The 22,812-nt window shown below is 43.5% G+C and overlaps 1 protein-coding gene and 1 long non-coding RNA gene across 2 annotated transcripts in view; both read left to right on the forward strand.

Annotated features, from left to right (window-relative positions):
* The window catches only part of LOC309557791, a 533,354-nt gene that overhangs the window by 175,247 nt on the left and 335,295 nt on the right, over nt 1-22,812 (forward strand). The gene's annotated exons all lie outside the window — the stretch shown is intronic.
* Nucleotides 18,997-22,812, forward strand: part of LOC309548072 (cytosolic phospholipase A2 gamma-like) — a gene marked incomplete at both ends in the record, with an annotated part of 122,829 nt that continues 119,013 nt past the window's right edge. Inside the window, one exon of the mRNA XM_082248041.1 lies at nt 18,997-19,337. Coding sequence (XP_082104167.1) covers nt 18,997-19,337 — 341 coding nt within the window. The remainder of the gene's footprint in view (nt 19,338-22,812) is intronic.

The following is a 22,812-nucleotide window of genomic DNA, read 5'->3' on the forward strand; positions in this document are numbered from 1 at the left end:
AGCAGTGGTATCAGCAGGGAGCATCAATAGTTTCAAAAAACTATTAGATGGGCACCTTAAAGACCACAACATGAAGGGGTATACAATGTACAACATACAGGGGTATACAATGTACAACATACAGGGGGTATACAATGTACAACATACAGGGGGTATACAATGTACAACATACAGGGGGTATACAATGTACAACATACAGGGGGTATACAATGTACAACATACAGGGGGTATACAATGTACAACATACAGCGGGTAACAGCAAACACACACACATCATAGGTTGAACTGGATGGACTGATGTCTTTTTTTCAACCTCACAAACTATGTAACTATGTAACTATATAAGTTTACTGACATATTGAGGTAGAATAGAAGGAAGGATCGGACCAGCAGAATATCCAATGAAAGAGATCCATGAACAACAGCTGCAGGTGGGAACATGCAACCAATCACAAAGATTAGAAGCTCAAAGGACCCCTTTAAAACCAATTGAGCTGAAGGTAATCCCCCTATATAGGAGGAGCATTACCGAGAAAGGAGTTTAGGTTAGAATTCTTAACCATTATTAAAAAATAATAAAAAACATAACAAACTTAGAAAGAAGTGGAGGTAGTTTAAAAAGGAGATGATAGTAGGAGGATAAGAGGGGAGGGAGGGAGGGAGGGAGGGAGGATGGGTTGGGATTAGGGTTGAGCGGACACCTAGATGTCCGTGTTCGACGGGTTCGGCCGAACTTTAAAAAAAAGTCCGGGTCCGTGTCCCGGACTTTTACCGAACTTTTCCCGGACACCGAACCCCATTGAAGTCAATGGGGACCCGAACTTTAAGGCACTAAAATGGCTCTAAAACACCAAAGGAAAGGGCTAGAGTGCTGCAAATGGCAGCAAAACGTAATTAAGAGCATGACAAGTGCTCTGCAAACAAATGTGGATAGGGAAATAACTTAAAACAACAAAAAAAAACAGAAAAATAAAACAATGTTCTTCTTCATCTCTGAAGGACGAGGCCCATATGGAGTAGGAGGGAGGTTGAGGTGGTGGTGGATGTGGCGGTGACATAGGCGTGCGCACAGGGTGTGCTGGGTGTGCCTGGGCACACCCTAATCACCTAGGGAACATAGCATTGCCAGTGAGGAGATGGGAAAGATCTCCCTGGGACCTGCTCTGCTCTATTTCTCCTTGCCTACAGGTACATGGCCCCGATACATTACTCTCCCTGCTGGCAAACACATGCATGTGTATTTCAACTTTGGGGTGCACACCTTAATGCAATAGGCTGCGCACACCTATGGGCGGTGTAGGTGGAAGCGGCGGTGGAGGAGGACCAGGGCCGGATTAACAGCATCATGGGCTTGGTGCTGAGGATTTTGAAGGGCCTTAAGGGCCGTGCCTTGCCATGCACCCAGAGGAGGAAGGGTGCAGCCATGCATGCCTAATTCAACATGGGATGCTGTCTCTGAAGCCCATAAACACATCCATGCATCGCCAACTGTCCCTCCTTGTCCGGCCTTCACGCTGTGTGGGGAGGTTCTGAGGGTGCTGCCTGGGGAAGCGAGCATAGAAGCCAGACTTCTGTGTTTACAAGTGACAGAAGAGCGGTAACAGTGAATATGGCCAACCCGGGGCCTATATAAAAGGTAGGGGCCTGGAGCTGCAGCTCCAATAGCCCCTACATTAATCTGGCCCTGAGGAGGAGGACGAGGTAGCCAACACTGCTTCTTTTCAAAAATTTTAAATGAGGGTACACCCCAAAAGAGTGAGAAAGAGCAAAAATGGAACAATGGGTGGGTAAGGTCGGTATCCATTGCTATTCTGCATAAGGTACGGAAAAGTCCCGTGGGATCCATGCCTGGTTCATTTTAATGAACGTGAGCTTGTCCACATTGTCTCTGGACAGGCGGCTGCGCTTGTCTGTTATAACGCCCCCAGCCGTGCTAAATACCCGTTCAGATAATACACTGGCTGCAGGGCACGCCAGCACCTCCAAGGCGTAAAGGGCAAGCTCAGGCCATGTGCCCAATTTGGAGACCCAGAAGTTGAAGGGGGCAGACCCGTCATTCACTACATGTAGGCGTGTGCACACATACTGCTCCACCATGTTGGTAAAATGCTGCCTCCTGCTAAGACGTTCCATCTGAGCTGCTGGTGCTGCTGTTTGTTGTGGCGTGCTGACAAAGCTTTTCCACATTTCGGCCATGCTAACCCTGCCTTCTGAGGTGCTGGCGGTGCCCTGGTTGCGTTGGCGACCTCCTCCTCCTCCTCCTCTGCCTTGTGCTTCCACTGTGGCCCCGCTGTCAGATGGGAATGCCAGCAGCATGGCGTCTACCAGCGTGCGCTTGTACTCGCGCATCTTGCGATCGCGCTCCAGTGAGTGAATTAAGGACGGTACGTTGTCCTTGTAACGGGGATCCAGCAGCGTGGCCACCCAGTAATCAGCACAAGTTAGAATGTGGGCAACTCGGCGGTCGTTGTGGAGACACTGCAGCATGTAATCGCTCATGTGTGCCAGGCTGCCCAGAGGCGACGAAAGGCTGTCCTCTGTGGGAGGTGTATCGTCCGTGTCCTCTGTATCCCCCCCAGCCACGCACCAGTGATGGCCATGAGCTGGCCTGGGTGCCACCCTGCTGTGAACATGGTTCCATCTCCTCCTCCAGCTCCTCCTCCTCCTCATCCTCCTCATCCTCCAGAACTGTGCCCCTGCTGGACAATTGTGTCCCTGGCGTTTGTGTGTGCAGGAACCCACCCTCGGAGCCCCTTGCGAATGACTGCCCTGAAAGCCTTTGAAATGTTACCTCTTCATCCTCCTCCTCCTCCTCCTCATCCTGTGCCACATCCTCTTCCATCATCGCCCAAATTGTTTTTTCAAGGAGGCATAGAAGTGGGATAGTTAAGCTGAGAATGGCGTCATTGCCACTGGCCATGTTGGTGGAGTACCCAAAACAGCGCAACAAGGCACAATATATGCAAATGTCAAATATGCAAACTATGCCGCAATTTAATGTTTTTTACACCAAAAGGGTGTGTATTGAATAGCGGAATAGGATAAAAAACTGTGTATCTCACACGTACAAACACAGACTAGGCCCGATTAAATTTTTTCCTACCCTAAAGGGAGGATGAGGAAGAGGAGTATGGAACATGCAGCACCCTCAAATCTTCAGAAGTATGAGATGAACCCCAAAAACTTGGAAAGGTGGATCTCTCTCACACGTACCAACACAGACTATCCCCCAATTTAACTGATCCCCAAAGGTTTTTGATTAAATAGCGGAATAGAAAATATGATCCAAAAAAAGTGTATGTATATCACACGTACACAACCACACTAGGCCCCAATTACTATTGTTTGTACCCCTAAAAGGCTAGATGAGGAGTAGGGGGGGTATGGAACAGGCAGCACCCTCAAACCTTCAGAAGTATGAGATGAACCCCAACAACTTGGAAAGGTGGATCTCTCTCACACGTACCAACACAGACTATCCCCCAATTTAACTGATCCCCAAAGGTTTTTGATTAAATAGCGGAATAGAAAATATGATCCAAAAAAAGTGTATGTATATCACACGTACACAACCACACTAGGCCCCAATTACTATTGTTTGTACCCCTAAAAGGCTAGATGAGGAGTAGGGGGGGTATGGAACAGGCAGCACCCTCAAACCTTCAGAAGTATGAGATGAACCCCAACAACTTGGAAAGGTGGATCTCTCTCACACGTACCAACACAGACTATCCCCCAATTTAACTGATCCCCAAAGGTTTTTGATTAAATAGCGGAATAGAAAATATGATCCAAAAAAAGTGTATGTATATCACACGTACACAACCACACTGGGCCCCAATTACTATTGTTTGTACCCCTAAAAGGCTAGATGAGGAGTAGGGGGAGTATGGAACAGGCAGCACCCTCAAACCTTCAGAAGTATGAGATTGTGTTCACTGTACCCCACAAAGATTGAGTTCACTGCACCCCACAATGATTGTGTTCACTGCACCTCACAAAGATTGTGTTCACTGTACCCCCCAAAGATTGTGTTCACTGCACCCCACAAAGATTCTGTTCACTGTACCCCACAAAGATTGTGTTCACTGCACCCTAAAAGGATGTTGTTCACTGCACCCCACAAAGATTGTGTTCACTGCACCCTAAAAGGATGTTGTTCACTGCACCCCAAAAAGATTGTGTTCACTGTACCCCCCCAAAGATTGTGTTCACTGCACCCCACAAAGATTGTGTTCACTGCACCCCAAAAAGATTGTGTTCACTGTACCCCCCAAAGATTGTTTTCACTGTACCCCCCAAAGATTGTGTTCACTGCACCCCAAAAAGATTGTGTTCACTGTACCCCCCAAAGATTGTGTTCACTGCACCCCACAAAGATTCTGTTCACTGTACCCCACAAAGATTGTGTTCACTGCACCCCAAAAAGATTGTGTTCACTGTACCCCCCCAAAGATTGTGTTCACTGCACCCCACAAAGATTCTGTTCACTGCACCCCACAAAGGATTTTGTTCACTGCACCCCAAAAAGATTGTGTTCACTGCACCCCAAAAAGGATTTTGATCACTGCACCCCAAAAAGGATGTTGTTCACTGCACCCCAAAAATGATTTTGTTCACTCCACCCCACAAAGATTGTGTTCACTGCACCCCAAAAAGATTGTGTTCACTGTACCCCCCAAAGATTGTGTTCACTGTACCCCCCAAAGATTCTGTTCACTGCACCCCACAAAGATACTGTTCACTGTACCCCACAAAGATTGTGTTCACTGCACCCCAAAAAGATTGTGTTCACTGCACCCCAAAAAGGATGTTGTTCACTGCACCCCAAAAAGGATGTTGTTCACTCCACCCCAAAAAGATTGTGTTCACTGCACCCCACAAAGATTGTGTTCACTGCACCCCACAAAGATACTGTTCACTGTACCCCACAAAGATTGTGTTAACTGCACCCCAAAAAGATTGTGTTCACTGCACCCCAAAAAGGATTTTGTTCACTGCACCCCAAAAAGGATGTTGTTCACTCCACCCCAAAAAGATTGTGTTCACTGCACCCCAAAAAGATTGTGTTCACTGCACCCCACAAAGGATTTTGTTCACTGCACCCCAAAAAGATTGTGTTCACTGCACCCCAAAAAGGATGTTCACTGCACCCCAAAAAGGATGTTGTTCACTGCACCCCAAAAAGATTGTGTTCACTGCACCCCACAAAGGATTTTGTTCACTGCACCCCAAAAAGGATTGTGTTCACTGCACCCCAAAAAGATTTTGTTCACTGCACCCCAAAAAGATTGTGTTCACTGCACCCCAAAAAGATTGTGTTCACTGCAGCCCAAAAAGATTGTGTTCACTGCAGCCCAAAAAGATTGTGTTCACTGCAGCCCAAAAAGATTGTGTTCACTGCAGCTCACACACAGAAAAATGGATGTGGATCACTGACACCTGCCTATCTCCAATCCCACACCACACAGCAATATCGATTGTAGTTTGTAGAACACAGTTTCCCTAAAATTCAGCAGACTCTGTCCCTAACAGGATTGAGAAGAGATCGTAGATCAGGATTGAATGCAGATTCACCCCACCCCCCACACAGCAATATCGATTGTAGTTTGTAGAAGACACTGACCCTATAATTCAGCAGACTCTATCCCTAAAATGCCTACAACTCGCCCTGCCTAAACACTCCGACCTGTCCCTCAATTCTATCCGGACACAAATGGTTTTTTCCTGCCTATCTTTCCCTAATCAGCAGCCAGCACGTTGATGTGTGCTCTGTCCCTTAGCTAAGCAGCAGAATGACGCTGCTGCGGCGGCTGCCTCGAACTTATAAAGACTTGGTCACATGCTTCAGACGGCCAATCACAGCTACTAAGACATTTGCAGGCATGGCTGGGATGGCTTAAGGCACACCAGTTAAACGATTGTTGATTGGCTGTTGAAAGCCCGCCATGAAAAGAGCGCCAAAGCATGCAAAACCCGGAAATAAAACGACCGAACACGGATTTTTACCCGAACATACAGTAAAGTGTCCGTGTCCGTGTTCGGGTAAAAAAAATCCAATTATTCGGTACGAACACGAATAATACAGTCCGTGTTCGCTCAACACTAGTTGGGATGTTTTGTGAAGAAATTAAAAAATTATTATTTTTTTTTTATTATTATTAAAATCTTTATACGAATTTGTATAAATTTGATGGAAAATTCAGAAGCTCAAATGATCTCTTAAAAACCATTTGAGCCACATTATGATTGCTGCCAAGGTTTTCTACAGTGTAAATAACCAAAAATGTGGTATTTACTATACAAATGGTCAAACTTAATTATTTCCAAATACATTTGTATTAAACATGTATTTATTACAATCCTTAATGAAACAATTCCTTATGTTTTCTTCCTCCTAATTAAAATCAATTATACTGCAGTGAGTATAATTCCTAACTTTATCTCTAACCTTAAACTCATGAAGACCCCTCTTATACATGATAAGGGTTCCGTGTCATCTGTTCAGACAGACTACAAGCTAAATACTAAATATCACATTTTCTTATATCTATTTAATTCCATATATATATATATATATATATATATATATATATATATATATATATATATATTGTAACCTGGGGTAGCTCTGGAATGACCGCCAGCCAGTTTGGTGAAAGCAAAACAGTTCATTTATTTGAATCCCAGCAAAACAAAAGGCAGCTTACTTCAGCCAAAGTAAATTTTACCACTGCAGAAGCGGTAGCTGCAAATACAGTGAAGGAGTTTAAGCATGCATGGGATAGGCATAAGGCTATCCTTCATATAAGATAGGGCCAGGGACTATTCATAGGATTCAGATATATTGGGCAGACTAGATGGGCCAAATGGTTCTTATCTGCCGACACATTCTATGTTTCTATGTTTCTAAATAAACCGTCCAAATCCTGGTATTGGTAATAAAGCAGCAGGCTCACTGCTAGTCTTTGGTCCCATACAGGGGTTAGGCTCCTCCAAAGTCAGGGTGCCAGGCAGGCCACACAGGAGGAAAGTTAGCAGCCCATGTCTACACAGCTTGTGAGTCTCTGTCTCTCTCCCATTCACTTCCTTGACTCAGGTGCTGATTTCCCTCTGCTGCCTTTCAAGCCTCCCTCACCTGGGACTTAACCCCTGAGTACCACAAAAGCTCTGCAACTGACCCCATTAAAGGGACCACAACTCAAATATCGGGGAAATGTACCTGCCATCCAGGACACATTCCAGGTGTCCTGTACATATCCCCCCCCCCCCCTCTGCCTCGACGCAGAGGTGTCAGAGGCAACGTGCGACACCCTACAGTGTACCCTAGAGAGAGCATCCATGTTCTGGTGTTGCTTTCCTGGCCTGTGTTCAACTATAAATTTGAACTCTTGCAACACCAAAAACCACCTGGTAACTCTAGCAATTATGTGCTTATTCTGTCTCATCCAGGTCAATGGGGCATGGTCTGACACCAGGTGAAACTTCCTACCGAGGAGAAAATAGCGTAGGGAGTCTAGAGCCCACTTACTGTCCAGGCACTCTCGCTCCACTACAGCATAATTTCTCTCGGCGGGTGTTCATTTTCTACTCTGAAAAACTATGGGGTGTTCCTCTTGGGACAGAACAGCTCCCCAGCCTTCACTGGAGGCATCTGTTTGAACAACAAATTCTCTTGAGAAGTCCGGAGAGAAGTGGGGCATTGGCGCGGTTAGCTGGCAGGTGGGACATGAACTGCAATAACGTCTCACCTCTACTGTCACTCCTGGCCAGTAGAACCGGTCCATTATTCGTGTCTCGGTCTTGTCAGCCCCCAGGTGACCCCCCAACGCATCATTGTGAGCTAGGTCAAGCACCATGCATCTGAAAGGCTGGGGAACCAGTAACTGGTCGACCACTTCTCCCCTAACCTCGATAACCCGATATAGCAGCTCACCAATGACTGGGGGAAAAGGGGAATCCTTTTTTCAGCCTCAGGTACTTGGGACACCCCATTAACTACGGTAACCTGTTCCCAGGCATTTTTCACTGTGGGATCCCTTTTTTGGGCTAAAGAAAATGCAAAAAAATATGTTAAAAACTGCAAAAACATCCTCCGGGGTCACAAGAACTTTTGATTGATTTTGGAAAAATGTTTTTTTTTTTCTTGTTTGTTGTTTGGCTTGTATCACCAGATTTCTTCTGAACCTCACAATGTATCTTTTGTGTTCTCACAGGAAGATATCGTCATTGTGAATGGGTAAGTAAAGGAATTTTACTTTTTTTTGTATTTTATTATAGAGAGTGTGGCTTATTTTTGCTGTTCCTTTGTAGACCTATACAGACAGAACCTCTGCAGTTAGATGGTGTCGGCAACATGGATCTGTTGTCCCAGATCCCAAAAATAAATCTCAGATTATTTGTAGAAAATGTTTATGAAGTGATGAGATCCAGAAATAAAGCAAAGGGCTTCTGTGTTATTACTGGATTTAAATATCCCCCTGAAGTCTTGGGGCTCATTCACATGGGTGCTGAGGACCTGTGGACCTGCGGCTGTGATCCTACATCCTCTGTGTCCCCATAAAGTATCAGGCGACTCCAGCTGCATGAACAAACTGCTCATTCACAATTCATGGCCTAGAAAACCTGTGTGAATGATCCCTTGTTTTTAATTATTTTTTACAGTTTTAAAATATTTTTTACATGTTTTCTTTTCTCAAAGCTTTTGTGGGGGGAGGACTTCGGTTAAATATCAGGGGTCTAAACAGACCCCTGATGTCTCACTTTTGAGACAGAGAAAGGAATTGAGGACATAGATCTCCAATCCTTTCTCTGCAGCCTCAGCTGCCCTGGAAATTAATGAACAAGTGCTGCTCTGTGCATACGCTGCTGGTCATTCAAAAACCGAAGCATAGTAAACATAGCTTACCAATCACTCACTGTGCTAATTCAGAAAAGGAAGGGGCCGATAAAATAAAATAATATATTTACCAGCCCCTTCCCCTACTCTCTATCCTCAAACATCCCACTATTTCCCCACAGCAGCCAACTGGGGGGGGGGGGGGGGTTGTTGGGCATAGATAGATGCACTACAGGATGGGCACCCAGTGAGGGCCTGAGCAGTGGAGGAAAAGGAGCCTGCACAGGAGGGGATGATTAATGCAGGGGGAGCACATTTACTGGAACTGGTCCCCTTCAGTTCTCCTCTGAAGCATCTGAAAGCCAGTGGAATGAAGGGGGGGGGGGGTATGGGAGTGCTGCTGGATGGGAGTACACAGCAGAAAAGAAAATCTAATCATGCACAGGAGGGGGTGCTTAGTGTGGTGAGGGGTAATTATTGTAACCTATCCCCCTGTCTCTCCTAGCAGCAGCTTGCAGCTTAACCACTTGCCGACTGCCGAAAGTACATATACTGCGGCGGTCAGCTCTGTGCAGGCAAAGTGACGTATGAAAAGATGGTGTTCTCGCGCCTAGGTATTTTTGTAGGGTATTTTGGGAAGCAGCAAGTAATCAAGAACACTACTAGAGTAGTGATCTCATGGGTAAGTAATGGATGTAAAAAATACTGCGCTACCCTGGTAATCTTTTTGTAATGTGACAGTAAAAAATGAAAAAGTGCACGTGCAATCTTGTAAACAATGCTTATATAATAACTTGTTGCTGATAAATATTGCTGTAAAATATTCAATAAATAATCAATAAATAATTCTGTGAAATACCGTGATAAACCTCTTAAAGTGCACGTGCAAATGTGTGAACCATGGAATAAATGATAAATATATGATGAATGAAATTGCTTTCAATATATTAAATATAACGCACAAAAAATATTTACATGAAAGTCCAAAATGAAAATAAGTCCGTGAAGTGAACACAAATTAGGTAAGTGCAAAAGAAGTGCTCAAAAACTCTTGGTGTGGGGATAAAGTGCTGCGTGCCGGTGATCCTTGGGTTCTCACACTCTGTGCCCAGGGGTAAGGTAGCACACTTACCAGAAGGTGTGGATTCCAATGGTGTACGCCAATAGGAATCGAAAACGCTTTGTCTGCTGCTCCTATGTATGGATAGGTGGGTGGACGATCTCCTTATGGATAGGGATGAGCATTCAGCATGGAAGAAAGAAGGTAGAGGCTCCTAATAGTGTAAAAAGGTTTTTTTCCTTTTATTAAAACTTCAAAAAAATCACATCAATCTTCACATACACCATCCAAGTAAAAATCCATAAAACCCCCGATCTGTACTGCAGACTTAAAAAACACTCCAAATATGTCAGTATCAGTATAGTCAGTATAGTATTGAAGCCGCTCTTAGAGCTCCTATGTTGCCGACTGGGATACACATAGGACGCTGGCTGTACCCGCTGCTTGTGCCGAACCCGAACTTCCGGGTTCGGCAACATAGGAGCTCTAAGAGCGGCTTCAATACTATACTGACCCCGCAGTCACTTTGGGTCGAGTTTGTTTTTGCTGTGTCACCCACGTTTTTTATCTGGAGTGTTTTTTATCATATTTGGAGTGTTTTTAAAGTCTGCAGTACAGATCGTGGGTTTTATGGATTTTTACTTGGATGGTGTATGTGAAGATTGATGTGATTTTTTTGAAGTTTTAATAAAAGGAAAAAACCTTTTTACACTATGAGGAGCCTCTACCTTCTTTCTTCCATGCTGAATGCTCATCCCTATCCATAAGGAGATCGTCCACCCACCTATCCATACATAGGAGCAGCAGACAAAGCGTTTTCGATTCCTTTTGGCATACGCCATTGGAATCCACACCTTCTGGTAAGTGTGCTACCTTACCCCTGGGCACAGAGTGTGAGAACCCAAGGATCACCGGCACGCAGCACTTTATCCCCACACCAAGAGTTTTTGAGCACGTCTTTTGCACTTACCTAATTTGTGTTCACTTCACGGACTTATTTTCATATTGGACTTTCATGTAAATATTTTTTGTGCGTTATATTTAATATATTGAAAGCAATTTCATTCATCATATATTTATCATTTATTCCATGGTTCACACATTTGCACATTATATAAATAATGAACGTGAATGAATAAAATAAATCAATAAATATAAACTGTTGTCTTAATCTTTCAATTAATGATGTGCTCAAAAAAACATTGTGCCGTGACAGTCTTTGTGCAAAAATATAAGTTCAAAGTGCTGCGTGCTCATACAAAAAATGCTGGTGCTCTCTGTACACGAGTAGGTGCTCCCCTCTTGGTCCCCCACTCACCAGAAGCCAAATATTACAGCGCTTTCAGAATATCCTTTGAAGATAAATGCCTTATTGGGCGAGCCTTTCAACAGCTTTATAGGTGTATTGTAGATCACAACATCCAGGTGATGCTCAAAAAAGAAAGAGATGCTGGCATCGTGAAGTATGTAAACACTTTATTCGATGCACACAATACAGGTTACACTTACAATTTAGCAGAGGTTCAAACGCCTGAAAATCATCCCACGGGTCGCCACTTCAAATGGCTATACTCACTCCCCGTATCCCCGTTGCCGGAAGTAGGATGCAGACGGGCGTAGTATATATTCGGACGAATAGCTTGACGCGTTTCGCTCCTCACACAGAGCGTTATCAAAAGCAAATTCGTTCCGTATACATACTATATTTATATGGTACACTAATACCATCATTGCAGACACCTAGAGGAACCGGAAGTAGAATGCCGCCATCTTGGAATTCCTATCATGACGTACTTCCTGTTCATCGTCAACTTACTATACCTTTAACTTACTTTATAACAACTGCGGATATACTCCCCACTAATCTAAAATTAACTACCTTGCTTAAACAATCTGCATATCCAGTTTGTATTGCGTAGTTCTCCATATAAGTCTTGGTATATTCTAAACTCTGTGGCGAGACCGGAAGTAGAAGAGCCGCCATCTTGGGACTCCTATTATGACCTACTTCCTGTCCGGCGCCATCTTACTATACCCTTCACATTATGTTTACTAGCTACGGGCATATATTTACTTACAATACCTTTATAATAACTGCGGATGTACTCCCCACTAATCTAAAATTGACCACCATGCTTAAATAAAATGTATATCCGGATTGTATAGCATTGTTCTGCATAAAAGTCTTAGTATATTGTGACCTTCGTGGCGAGACCGGAAGTAGAAGAGCCGCCATCTTGGGACTCCTATTATGACCTACTTCCTGTCCAGCGCCATGTTGCTATACCCTACGCCTTATCTTTACTAGCTACGGGCATATCCTATTGGATCACCCACTTATTTCAACTTTCTATGTGTCGGGGCTATATTATGAAATACACTTTCCCTATGTGCTGAAAATATTATCTCGTTGAAAAGAGGTGCAGAACGACATCGCAGCGAAACCGGAAGTCCCGCCGCCATATTGGGACTCTCATAGCGGTGCACTTCCACACATCGCCATATTATTAACTACTACTCCTTACTGGATTCGGCTTACATGTTTGCTAAATAATCATATTTATTTTAAATTCATACATATTTACTTGCAATAGATTTTTATTAATTTTCAAACATTACAGCAAAAATTGTTAAATTATTCATAGTCTCATATACAATGTTTCCAACAAAACATATAGAGGTAGAATTGCAGAACTCAATCATCAAAGAGAAAAAAAATAAAGAAAGAATATCATCTCAAAAGTAAACGTTGACAACCATAACTGTTCCAGTCATTTCACTAGTGTTTGTGCTTGTGTTACCGGTGACCCAACCCCCATCAAGGGACGGGGGTGAAGTATTTGCTGGTAGTCCAAATGTGCCAAGTAGAGTGGAATTTGGATCCATTATGAGTCGAGTAAGCGTAAGCCTTCTCCATAGAGTATTGGAGATTAACCATTCTAATGACTTCCAGGTGAGATGGGGATATGGTCTGCTTCCAGTGTTTGGCTATCAGTGTCCTGGCCGCTACCAGGATGTGGAAGCATACCGTTCTCATGTTTAAGGGTATGTTGTGTATTCCTAAGTTCAGTAGTGCCATGGCCATGGTTGGTTGGGTGAGTATGCCCGTGGTGGTCGAAAGAACCTCAAACACCCTCCTCCAAAAGCTGGTTATGCTCTTGCACTTCCAGAAAATATGAGAAATAGTACCTATTTGGTCACAGTTTCGCCAGCATAGCGGGCTCTGAGAACTAAAAAATTTAGACAGGCGATAAGGTGTGAGGTACCATCTGGTCAGAAGTTTTTGCATTTGTTCCCAGTGGTTTATGCATCTGGAGGCCATGAAGGAGGTGTGGATCGCCGTTTTCCACTGGTAATCGGAATAGGGTGTCTGAAGCTCACTCTCCCACTTAACCATGTGTGTCGTTTTATGAAAGGCGGTCTTGTGTCCTATAAGGTTGTATATGAGGGATATGCCTTTTACTGGGGACTTTACGTTCGTGAGGAATTGCCATAGGGTGACAGGTAGCCGCAACTTGGGCAAGGGATATTTGCGTAAAAAGCTAATTATGGCGTTATGGGCAAACATGGCATTGTTGGGTAGATTAAATTCTGTGTGTAGGTCTTGAAAGGACTTGAGTGAATCCTGTTGGTATAGTTGAGATACCAACTGTATCCCAGCAGCCGTGAGCATGGTGGTTTTTGTGAACGGAAGAAGAACAGTGAATACTGTGAGAGGTATCGGGATCAACACATCTGTCGGATGTGTGGGCTTCCGTGCGATGAGAGCTCGCCAGGAGTGCAGCGTCGCACGAGACGTGATTGGCAATGATCTCATATCTAGGGGTTTCCATGCATCAGCTAGAAGTAGTAAACCGAGATCCGACGTTCGCGTCGATGCCGCTTCTATTGGCAGCCAAGGGAGGCTACGTGTGTTGGAGAACCAGTGTTGGATGGGGGTCAGTCTTGTTGCGTGGTAGTAATCCGTTATGTCTGGTAGCCCTAGCCCACCCGCCTTTTTGTGACGAATCATATGCGATTGAGAACATCTGGCTCTCTTTCGCTGCCATACAAATGTGCGAAGTATTTTGGACAGGGAAGTGAGGTATGCGCTGGTGACATGTATCGGAAGGGTGCGGAATATGTATAGTATTTTTGGTAGACAAAGCATTTTGAATGCCGCTATACGCCCCGCCCAGGAGATTTCGGTCGACTTGATACCATTGGTATCTGCTGTTAGGGTGGACAGTAAGGACTTCATGTTGGAGTATAGCAATTTGGATGTGGGGAATGCCAGCTGGATCCCCAAGTATTTCAGCGAGTCAGATGACCAAGCGTATGGGAGTATTGTTTGGAGATGTTTTCGGGTGTTGTCAGGTATATTCATACCTAAGATTTCGGATTTACCAAAATTCACTTTATAGAAGGACACCTTGCTAAAGTCTTGAAGAATTTTATGAGCTGCTGGGAGGGACACTATAGGGTTCGATAGGCTTAAAATGACATCGTCAGCAAATAGAGTGATGACGTGCTTGGAGGATCCAAATTTAAAGCCCGATACCATGGGGGAGGTGCGAAGTAATTCAGCCAGTGGCTCTATTAACAAGTTAAAGATGAGGGGCGACAGGGGGCAGCCCTGTCGCGTACCATTTGTAATGCGAAAGGGTTTAGAAAGCATGCCAGCGGAGAGCACCTTAGCAGATGGGGAGGAATATAAAGCCATTATGGCCGACAGTATCGGTCCCGAAAATCCGAACTTGCGCAAAACCGATTCCATGTATCCCCAGTGTATGCGGTCGAACGCCTTCTCTGCGTCTATGGAAAGAAGCAGAGAAGGCGTTCTGGAGCTCTCAGCGTGGTGCATTAGGTTTATTACCCTTCTGGTCGCATCCGGGGCTTGCCGTCCCCGGACGAATCCCATTTGGTCTCCTCCCAATAGCTTCGGTAAAAGGTGTGCTAGGCGGTTGGCTAGGATTTTTGCATACAATTTGGCATCATTGTTTAACAGGGATATGGGTCTAAAGTTCGCTGGTGCTGTAGGGGGTTTGCCTGGTTTAGGGAGGGTTATTATGTTTGCCTGGAGCATCTCCTCTGGGAAGGCACCTGTGGCAATGGCCGAGGAAAATGCTGACAACATGTGGGGTGAAAGAATATCATGGAATGACCTGTAGTATTCATTTGTCAACCCGTCAGGGCCTGGGGATTTATTTAAAGGAGTACCTAGAATAGTCTGGGATAATTCTTTTGGCGTAAATGGTGCATTTAGGGATGATAGGTCTTCGGGCGTGAGAGAGGGGAGGTCCATGCGTCTCAAGAAGGTGAGAATGTCCGACGTCGACGGGTTGTGTGTGGTCGTGTCGTTGCGTAGGTTGTACAGTGATTCATAATAGTCGGCGAAAGCATCCGCAATTTGTTGGGGGTGCGTGTGTTTTTTACCCGTATGAGGGTGAGTTATGAACGCTATTTTGGATTTCACTCTCCTGGCTTTGAGCCTGGAGGCCAGAAACTTGCCTGCCTTGTTATGGGCCGAGTAATACTGAAGTCGGAGTTTCGCCATCATTTTGTCGTGATTGACCAGCAGAAGCCTACGGAGATACGATCTGAGGGCCGAAAGTTTGGTGGACAATAATTGTGAGGGGTGCTGTTTATTGGCCTCCTCCAAGGATTTAATGTTTTCAAGGGTGTCTCGAAGCGATTTCTGATGTTTCTTTTTTAATCTAGATGCCAGTTGAATAAGAATTCCTCTCACATATGCCTTATGGGCGTTCCAGAGCGTGAAAGGGTCCGTGGCCGGGGTGGCGTTGTTTGCGAAGAATTCCCTGAGGTGAGTTTGGATGTGCTTGAGAGAGTCAGGGTCTGACAGAATGGTATTGTTGCATCTCCAAATGTACGGTGACGACTGGGGGGCTGATGTAGATATGGACATATGTATGGCAGCATGGTCTGACCACGTGATGGGGGATATAGATGTATGTAAAACCAAGGGCAGGATCGTTGAGTCTACCAGGAACATGTCGATCCTGGAGTAAGTGAGGTGGCACGCCGAGAAGAAGGTATAGTCCCTCTCCTCCGCGTGCTGGTATCTCCATATGTCGTGCAGATTTTCCACATGTAGGAGAGCTGCCATGGAAGTAGACAAGGTTTTGCCACCGGAGGTCGAGTCCAAGGCAGGGTCTGCTACGATGTTAAAATCTCCACATATGATCAATTTGCCCACCGTGAGCTTGCAAACTTTTGTGAATAGTTTCCGCAGGAATTTGAGCTGGTGGCGGTTGGGAGCATACACGTTTACAATAGTATAATCACAATCATCAATATTACAGTTTAAGATAATGAACCTTCCGTCTGTATCCTCCACCACCCTAGAGTAGGTGAAGGTCACAGAGTTGCTAACGGCCAGCAGGGTTCCTCGTTTCTTTTCAGGGGAGTTTGCCATAAACACATGGGGATAGTCTGGGTGGGAGCAGCGCGGTACTGAACCGAGCTTGAAATGGGTTTCCTGAATGGCCAGGATGTCTGCCTTGTGAGTCTTTGCTTCCTTCCACATCGAGAAGCGCTTTACGGGGTGGTTCAGCCCCTTAACATTCAGCGATAATAGCTGCAAGGACATATTAGGGTCTGAGGAAGTTCAGAGAGTTCGAAGCGGGCTCGCCGCTGAAGATGAGAGCATACCATATGAAACTTGGCATAGGAAGTACATAGGGGTACCTGGAGGGAGGTCGCATAAGCCTTTGATAGTTGGGTATCAAGGATGGTTCAAATAGTGTTCGTGTGGAGTCCGGTGAGTGGCACAGAGGAAGACTGGATGGAAGTCCGGAACATATTGCTGATGATGGAAACAACTGTCCATGGATGTTGCTGAAGTCGTAGCTGGGTCCTGCTTTGAGAAAGAATTGTAGAAAACAAGAAAAAACAACACAGGTAAAAAAGGATACGATCCTGACGGACCATAAGGGCAGCCATTGCTGCTCGGCTGGTGGGGTAGCTAGCACGATATCAAGTGCTACAGAGGGCAGGAGGGCCAGTGCGCCCAGCCTTGGAAATAGAAGTCATTATCATTTTGAGCGGTGAGAGGACCTGGATCTGGAAGGCCTAGACACTGTATGCCAGTCAGGTTGCATACGTGGTAGTGGAGGATCTGGGTGTCTAGGTCGTTGTTCGGTGGTGTCAGGGAGAATGTGCCACTGTTTAAGGAGACGGAGGCCTTGTTCCATAGATGTGATTTGGGAGGTGGACCCCATATGGGTCACACAGAGCTTGGCGGGGTATTTCCACTTATATATGATTTTATTGTTCCTCAGGGCCTTAGTTATGGAATTTAAATTTCTTCTCAGTTGGAGTGTATATTGAGAGTAATCAGGCATGGAGGGTCGTTGCACATTCAGGGAGGCGATCTTTCCTCCGGAACGAGTCTAATATCTTCTCTTTAGCCTGAAAATAGTGTATCCTCATGAGGACATCCCGAGGGACATCTTGCGGTAGGAATGATGGTTTGGGGAGCCGGTGGATGCGGTCAATAGTAAGGTCCGCATTGGTGAGTTCAGGCACCACTGTCTGAAACAGATCGCGGACATAGGTGGGCAGTTGGTTGGGTTGGATCGTTTCAGGGATCCCCCTTATTTTGAGGTTGTTACGCCTCGATCTATCCTCAAGGTCTGCTATCTTCTCTTGCATGCGATGTATATCTTCCTGATGGGAAGTGTGAGCGTCCACTAGGGAGTTGTAGGATACTGTGAATTCCTCCATCCTCCCCTCTACATTGTGTACCCTGTCTCCCAGGCCATGCAATTCCTTTTGGCAATAGGAGATGGAGGCTTGGATGTTGGCCTGCATGGACGAATGTAGCATAGACAGCATGTCCTTAAGGGTAGTGTCTGATACAGGCTGTCCGGTAGTGGTCAGGTTTGCAAACGGGTCAGGCGGTGGAGAGTAGGCCCAAGGTGTACACGGGCCGGTGGATGTATTGCTCACCTCCATGGATGTAGATGCCTGCATCGTCAGTGAGTCCCTCCTCGGGCGAGATTTCGCCGGACTCTGTACGGATGGTGTGGAGGGAGAGGAGTCCGCAGACCTTGCCGGCCGCATCGGGAGCGTATTGTGCGTTCGCGCCACTATCGGCGCCATCATGACGTCATCCATCCGCGACTCGGGCGGTAGAGGGAGCGGCCGGCTGGATGATGGAGTGTCTCCGCCGCCATGTTGGCGGAGACCGGGCGGGATCGGTCCGAAAAACTCAGATTTGCGGACTGGCGGGGCACCTTTGTTCCTCCGGGTCATGCTGGTGATGTGCACGGGCTATTCCCCAGCAAGGATCTGCAGTTACCAGGGTCATAGAGCGGCTGTGTCGGGCCGTAGATGTAGAACAGGCTGAGCGCTGGCTGGAGCTCCCGGATCAAGCGGCCATCTTACTCGGCGGTCGCCACGCCCCCATAAATTCATACATATTAAAAAAGGCAGGGGTTTTCTAATTCCGGTAACCCTTTACAGTAAAAATAACTAAAAAATACACAATAAACTACATTCTGTATGACCACCTTATAAATATAACAAACTACATAATCGCCTTTAATATTAGTATATAAAAATTAATTAGGAGAAAATATACAATAAATGTACATTCTACTAGGGTATCGCATGGGTTCTTAACTATTAAAATTAACTCGTCAATTGTATGCCCATTATCCTATAAATCTATTATGTTCTTATTAAAAATATACATTAGTGGATTATTAATACATTAGTGGATTATTGATTCGCTATTTATCATATAATTATTATTAAAAACATTTAAAAATTATTTAAAAATTACTCAAAAACTTATTTTATAATTATTAAGACATTTTTTCTATATATAGAAATTAAAATATTAAAAATTATTAATAAAACAATTAATATCTAATTCTACATTAAGACCTGCAGGAACCATAGTTTTTAACTGTTGAATCCACCACGTTTCATTTTGGGACACTGCCCTTTTTAAATGTGTCCCTCTCCAGTGGGGAATGATCCTATCTATTCCACAAAAGGTCATTTTTTTCGGATCTTTGTTGTGAAACAGTCTAACAAGTCCACATTCAATCCCAAGAATTCTAATAATCATTGCTTGGAAGTATTCAAAATGATGGTTGAGCAAGATATAGAAAACATATCCATCCATCCTATTAAAGGTAGTAAGGAAATCAAACAGAGTATAAAGAAACTAGAGAAGGCCAATGATATTATAATAAGACCTGCGGACAAAGGAGGGGGAATTGTGGTAATGGATAAAAAGAATTATATAGCAGAACTCAATCGACTAGTAGAAGATAGAGAAACATATACCAAGCTAAAAGGTGACCCAGTGAAAAAACTAAAAGCTTTGCTGACAAAGAAAATAAAAAAGGCACAAAAAGAAGGGATCCTAAACAAGAAAGAGGCTAAATATTTAATACCTGAACAACCTAGAAAACCCATCATACTGTATATCAGAATCCCAAAATACATAAGAGCACCACTAACCCCCCAGGACGCCCCATCATTAATGGGGTGGAAACTATTTATTCTAGAGTGGGGGAATATGTAGATTATCATCTACAACCGATTGCACAAGGATGTCCAGCATATCTCAGAGACAGTAAAGACCTGATTAATCAATTATCAAAAATTAAAATCTCAGAAGACACTATTTTAGCTAGTATAGATGTCAATTCCTTATATACAAATATCAAACAGAAGGATGCCAGTAAAGCGGTAGAATGGGCATTAATAAAGGATAAAAAGCTTCCACAGAAACACATAGATTTTATTTTGGAGATTCTTAACATGGCGATGCAAAATAATTATTTTTGGCACGACGGACAGTATTTTAATCAGACAAAAGGTGTAGCTATGGGGGCCAAGTATGCCCCCACAGTGGCTAACCTGTTCATGAGTAAGTGGGAAGCAGAAACAATTTTTAAAAAGTCCCATACCCCTCTCAAGATGTATAAGAGATACATCGATGACATTTTTATTATATGGGAGGGGTCACAGAACTCTTTTATGAATTTTATGTCTGATATTAATAATAATATTTATGGAATCACTTTTACTGAGGATTTTAGTACTAAGGAAGTAAATTATTTGGATCTTACTATTTTTAAGAATGGCTCTGACCTTTTTACCAAAACATATTTTAAAAGTACAGATAGGAATAGCTATATTCCAACTAATAGTGGTCATCATCCACAGTGGATTTTGGCTATCCCGAAGAGCCAAATGCTTAGAATCAAAAGGAATTGTAATAGAGTAAGTGATTTTAATGAGCAATCTGAGGTTTTAATTAATAGATTTGAGGAAAAAGGATATAAAAGAACGCAGTTAGATAAAGTCAAAAAACAAGTTGAAAATCTAGACAGGAAAGAACTATTGGCTGGTAAACCCAAAAATGCAAAAACTTTTGACATTGCTTTCTGTACAGAATTCAATCAGCAGTATAGACATATAGAGAAAAGTGTTAAAAAACACTGGGATATTTTGCTAAGGGATCCTATTTTTAAACAAATGTTGCCAAACAAACCAAGGTTCATTTATAGGAGACCCCCCACTCTGAAGGACAAAGTAGTTAAGAGTATTCCCTACCCGCCAAAGAAACTGGTTACTTTTTTGGATAGAAAAGGTTTTTATAAATGCGGTAGATGTGTGGCATGTGAAACATGTCGGAAAGACAATAGAAGGAGCATTAAGAGTTTTAAATCCTGGACAACAAAGAAAGAGTATGAGATAAAGCAATTTATTAATTGTAGGAATACACATGTGACATATGTATTACAATGCGAATGCGGCCTTCAGTATGTGGGCCGCACTACGAGAGAATTGAGAGTGCGGTTGAGGGAACATATTAGTAACATAAAGAAAGGGTTCCGCAAACACAGCCTTTCTAACCACTTTAGACTGTTTCACAACAAAGATCCGAAAAAAATGACCTTTTGTGGAATAGATAGGATCATTCCCCACTGGAGAGGGACACATTTAAAAAGGGCAGTGTCCCAAAATGAAACGTGGTGGATTCAACAGTTAAAAACTATGGTTCCTGCAGGTCTTAATGTAGAATTAGATTTTAATTGTTTTATTAATAGTTTTTAATATTTTAATTTCTATATATTGAAAAAATGTCTTAATAATTAAAAAATAAGTTTTTGAGTAATTTTTAAATAATTTTTAAATGTTTTTAATAATAATTATATGATAAATATCGAATCAATAATCCACTAATGTATTAATAATCCACTATTGTATATTTTTAATAAGAACATAATAGATTTATAGGATAATGGGCATACAATTGACGAGTTAATTTTAATAGTTAAGAACCCATGCGATACCCTAGTAGAATGTACATTTATTGTATATTTTCTCCTAATTAATTTTTATATACTAATATTAAAGGCGATTATGTAGTTTGTTATATTTATAAGGTGGTCATACAGAATGTAGTTTATTGTGTATTTTTTAGTTATTTTTACTGTAAAGGGTTACCGGAATTAGAAAACCCCTGCCTTTTTAAATATGTATGAATTTAAAATAAATATGATTATTTAGCAAACATGTAAGCCGAATCCAGTAAGGAGTAGTAGTTAATAATATGGCGATGTGTGGAAGTGCACCGCTATGAGAGTCCCAATATGGCGGCGGGACTTCCGGTTTCGCTGCGATGTCGTTCTGCACCTCTTTTCAACGAGATAATATTTTCAGCACATAGGGAAAGTGTATTTCATAATATAGCCCCGACACATAGAAAGTTGAAATAAGTGGGTGATCCAATAGGATATGCCCGTAGCTAGTAAAGATAAGGCGTAGGGTATAGCAACATGGCGCTGGACAGGAAGTAGGTCATAATAGGAGTCCCAAGATGGCGGCTCTTCTACTTCCGGTCTCGCCACGAAGGTCACAATATACTAAGACTTTTATGCAGAACAATGCTATACAATCCGGATATACATTTTATTTAAGCATGGTGGTCAATTTTAGATTAGTGGGGAGTACATCCGCAGTTATTATAAAGGTATTGTAAGTAAATATATGCCCGTAGCTAGTAAACATAATGTGAAGGGTATAGTAAGATGGCGCCGGACAGGAAGTAGGTCATAATAGGAGTCCCAAGATGGCGGCTCTTCTACTTCCGGTCTCGCCACGGAGATTAGAATATACCAAGACTTATATGGAGAACTACGCAATACAAACTGGATATGCAGATTGTTTAAGCAAGGTAGTTAATTTTAGATTAGTGGGGAGTATATCCGCAGTTGTTATAAAGTAAGTTAAAGGTATAGTAAGTTGACGATGAACAGGAAGTACGTCATGATAGGAATTCCAAGATGGCGGCATTCTACTTCCGGTTCCTCTAGGTGTCTGCAATGATGGTATTAGTGTACCATATAAATATAGTATGTATACGGAACGAATTTGCTTTTGATAACGCTCTGTGTGAGGAGCGAAACGCGTCAAGCTATTCGTCCGAATATATACTACGCCCGTCTGCATCCTACTTCCGGCAACGGGGATACGGGGAGTGAGTATAGCCATTTGAAGTGGCGACCCGTGGGATGATTTTCAGGCGTTTGAACCTCTGCTAAATTGTAAGTGTAACCTGTATTGTGTGCATCGAATAAAGTGTTTACATACTTCACGATGCCAGCATCTCTTTCTTTTTTGAGCATCACCTGGATGTTGTGATCTACAATACACCTATAAAGCTGTTGAAAGGCTCGCCCAATAAGGCATTTATCTTCAAAGGATATTCTGAAAGCGCTGTAATATTTGGCTTCTGGTGAGTGGGGGACCAAGAGGGGAGCACCTACTCGTGTACAGAGAGCACCAGCATTTTTTGTATGAGCACGCAGCACTTTGAACTTATATTTTTGCACAAAGACTGTCACGGCACAATGTTTTTTTGAGCACATCATTAATTGAAAGA

This window comes from Pelophylax lessonae, assembly GCF_965119305.1.
Source record: "Pelophylax lessonae genome assembly, chromosome: 1".
NCBI lineage: Eukaryota > Metazoa > Chordata > Amphibia > Anura > Ranidae > Pelophylax > Pelophylax lessonae.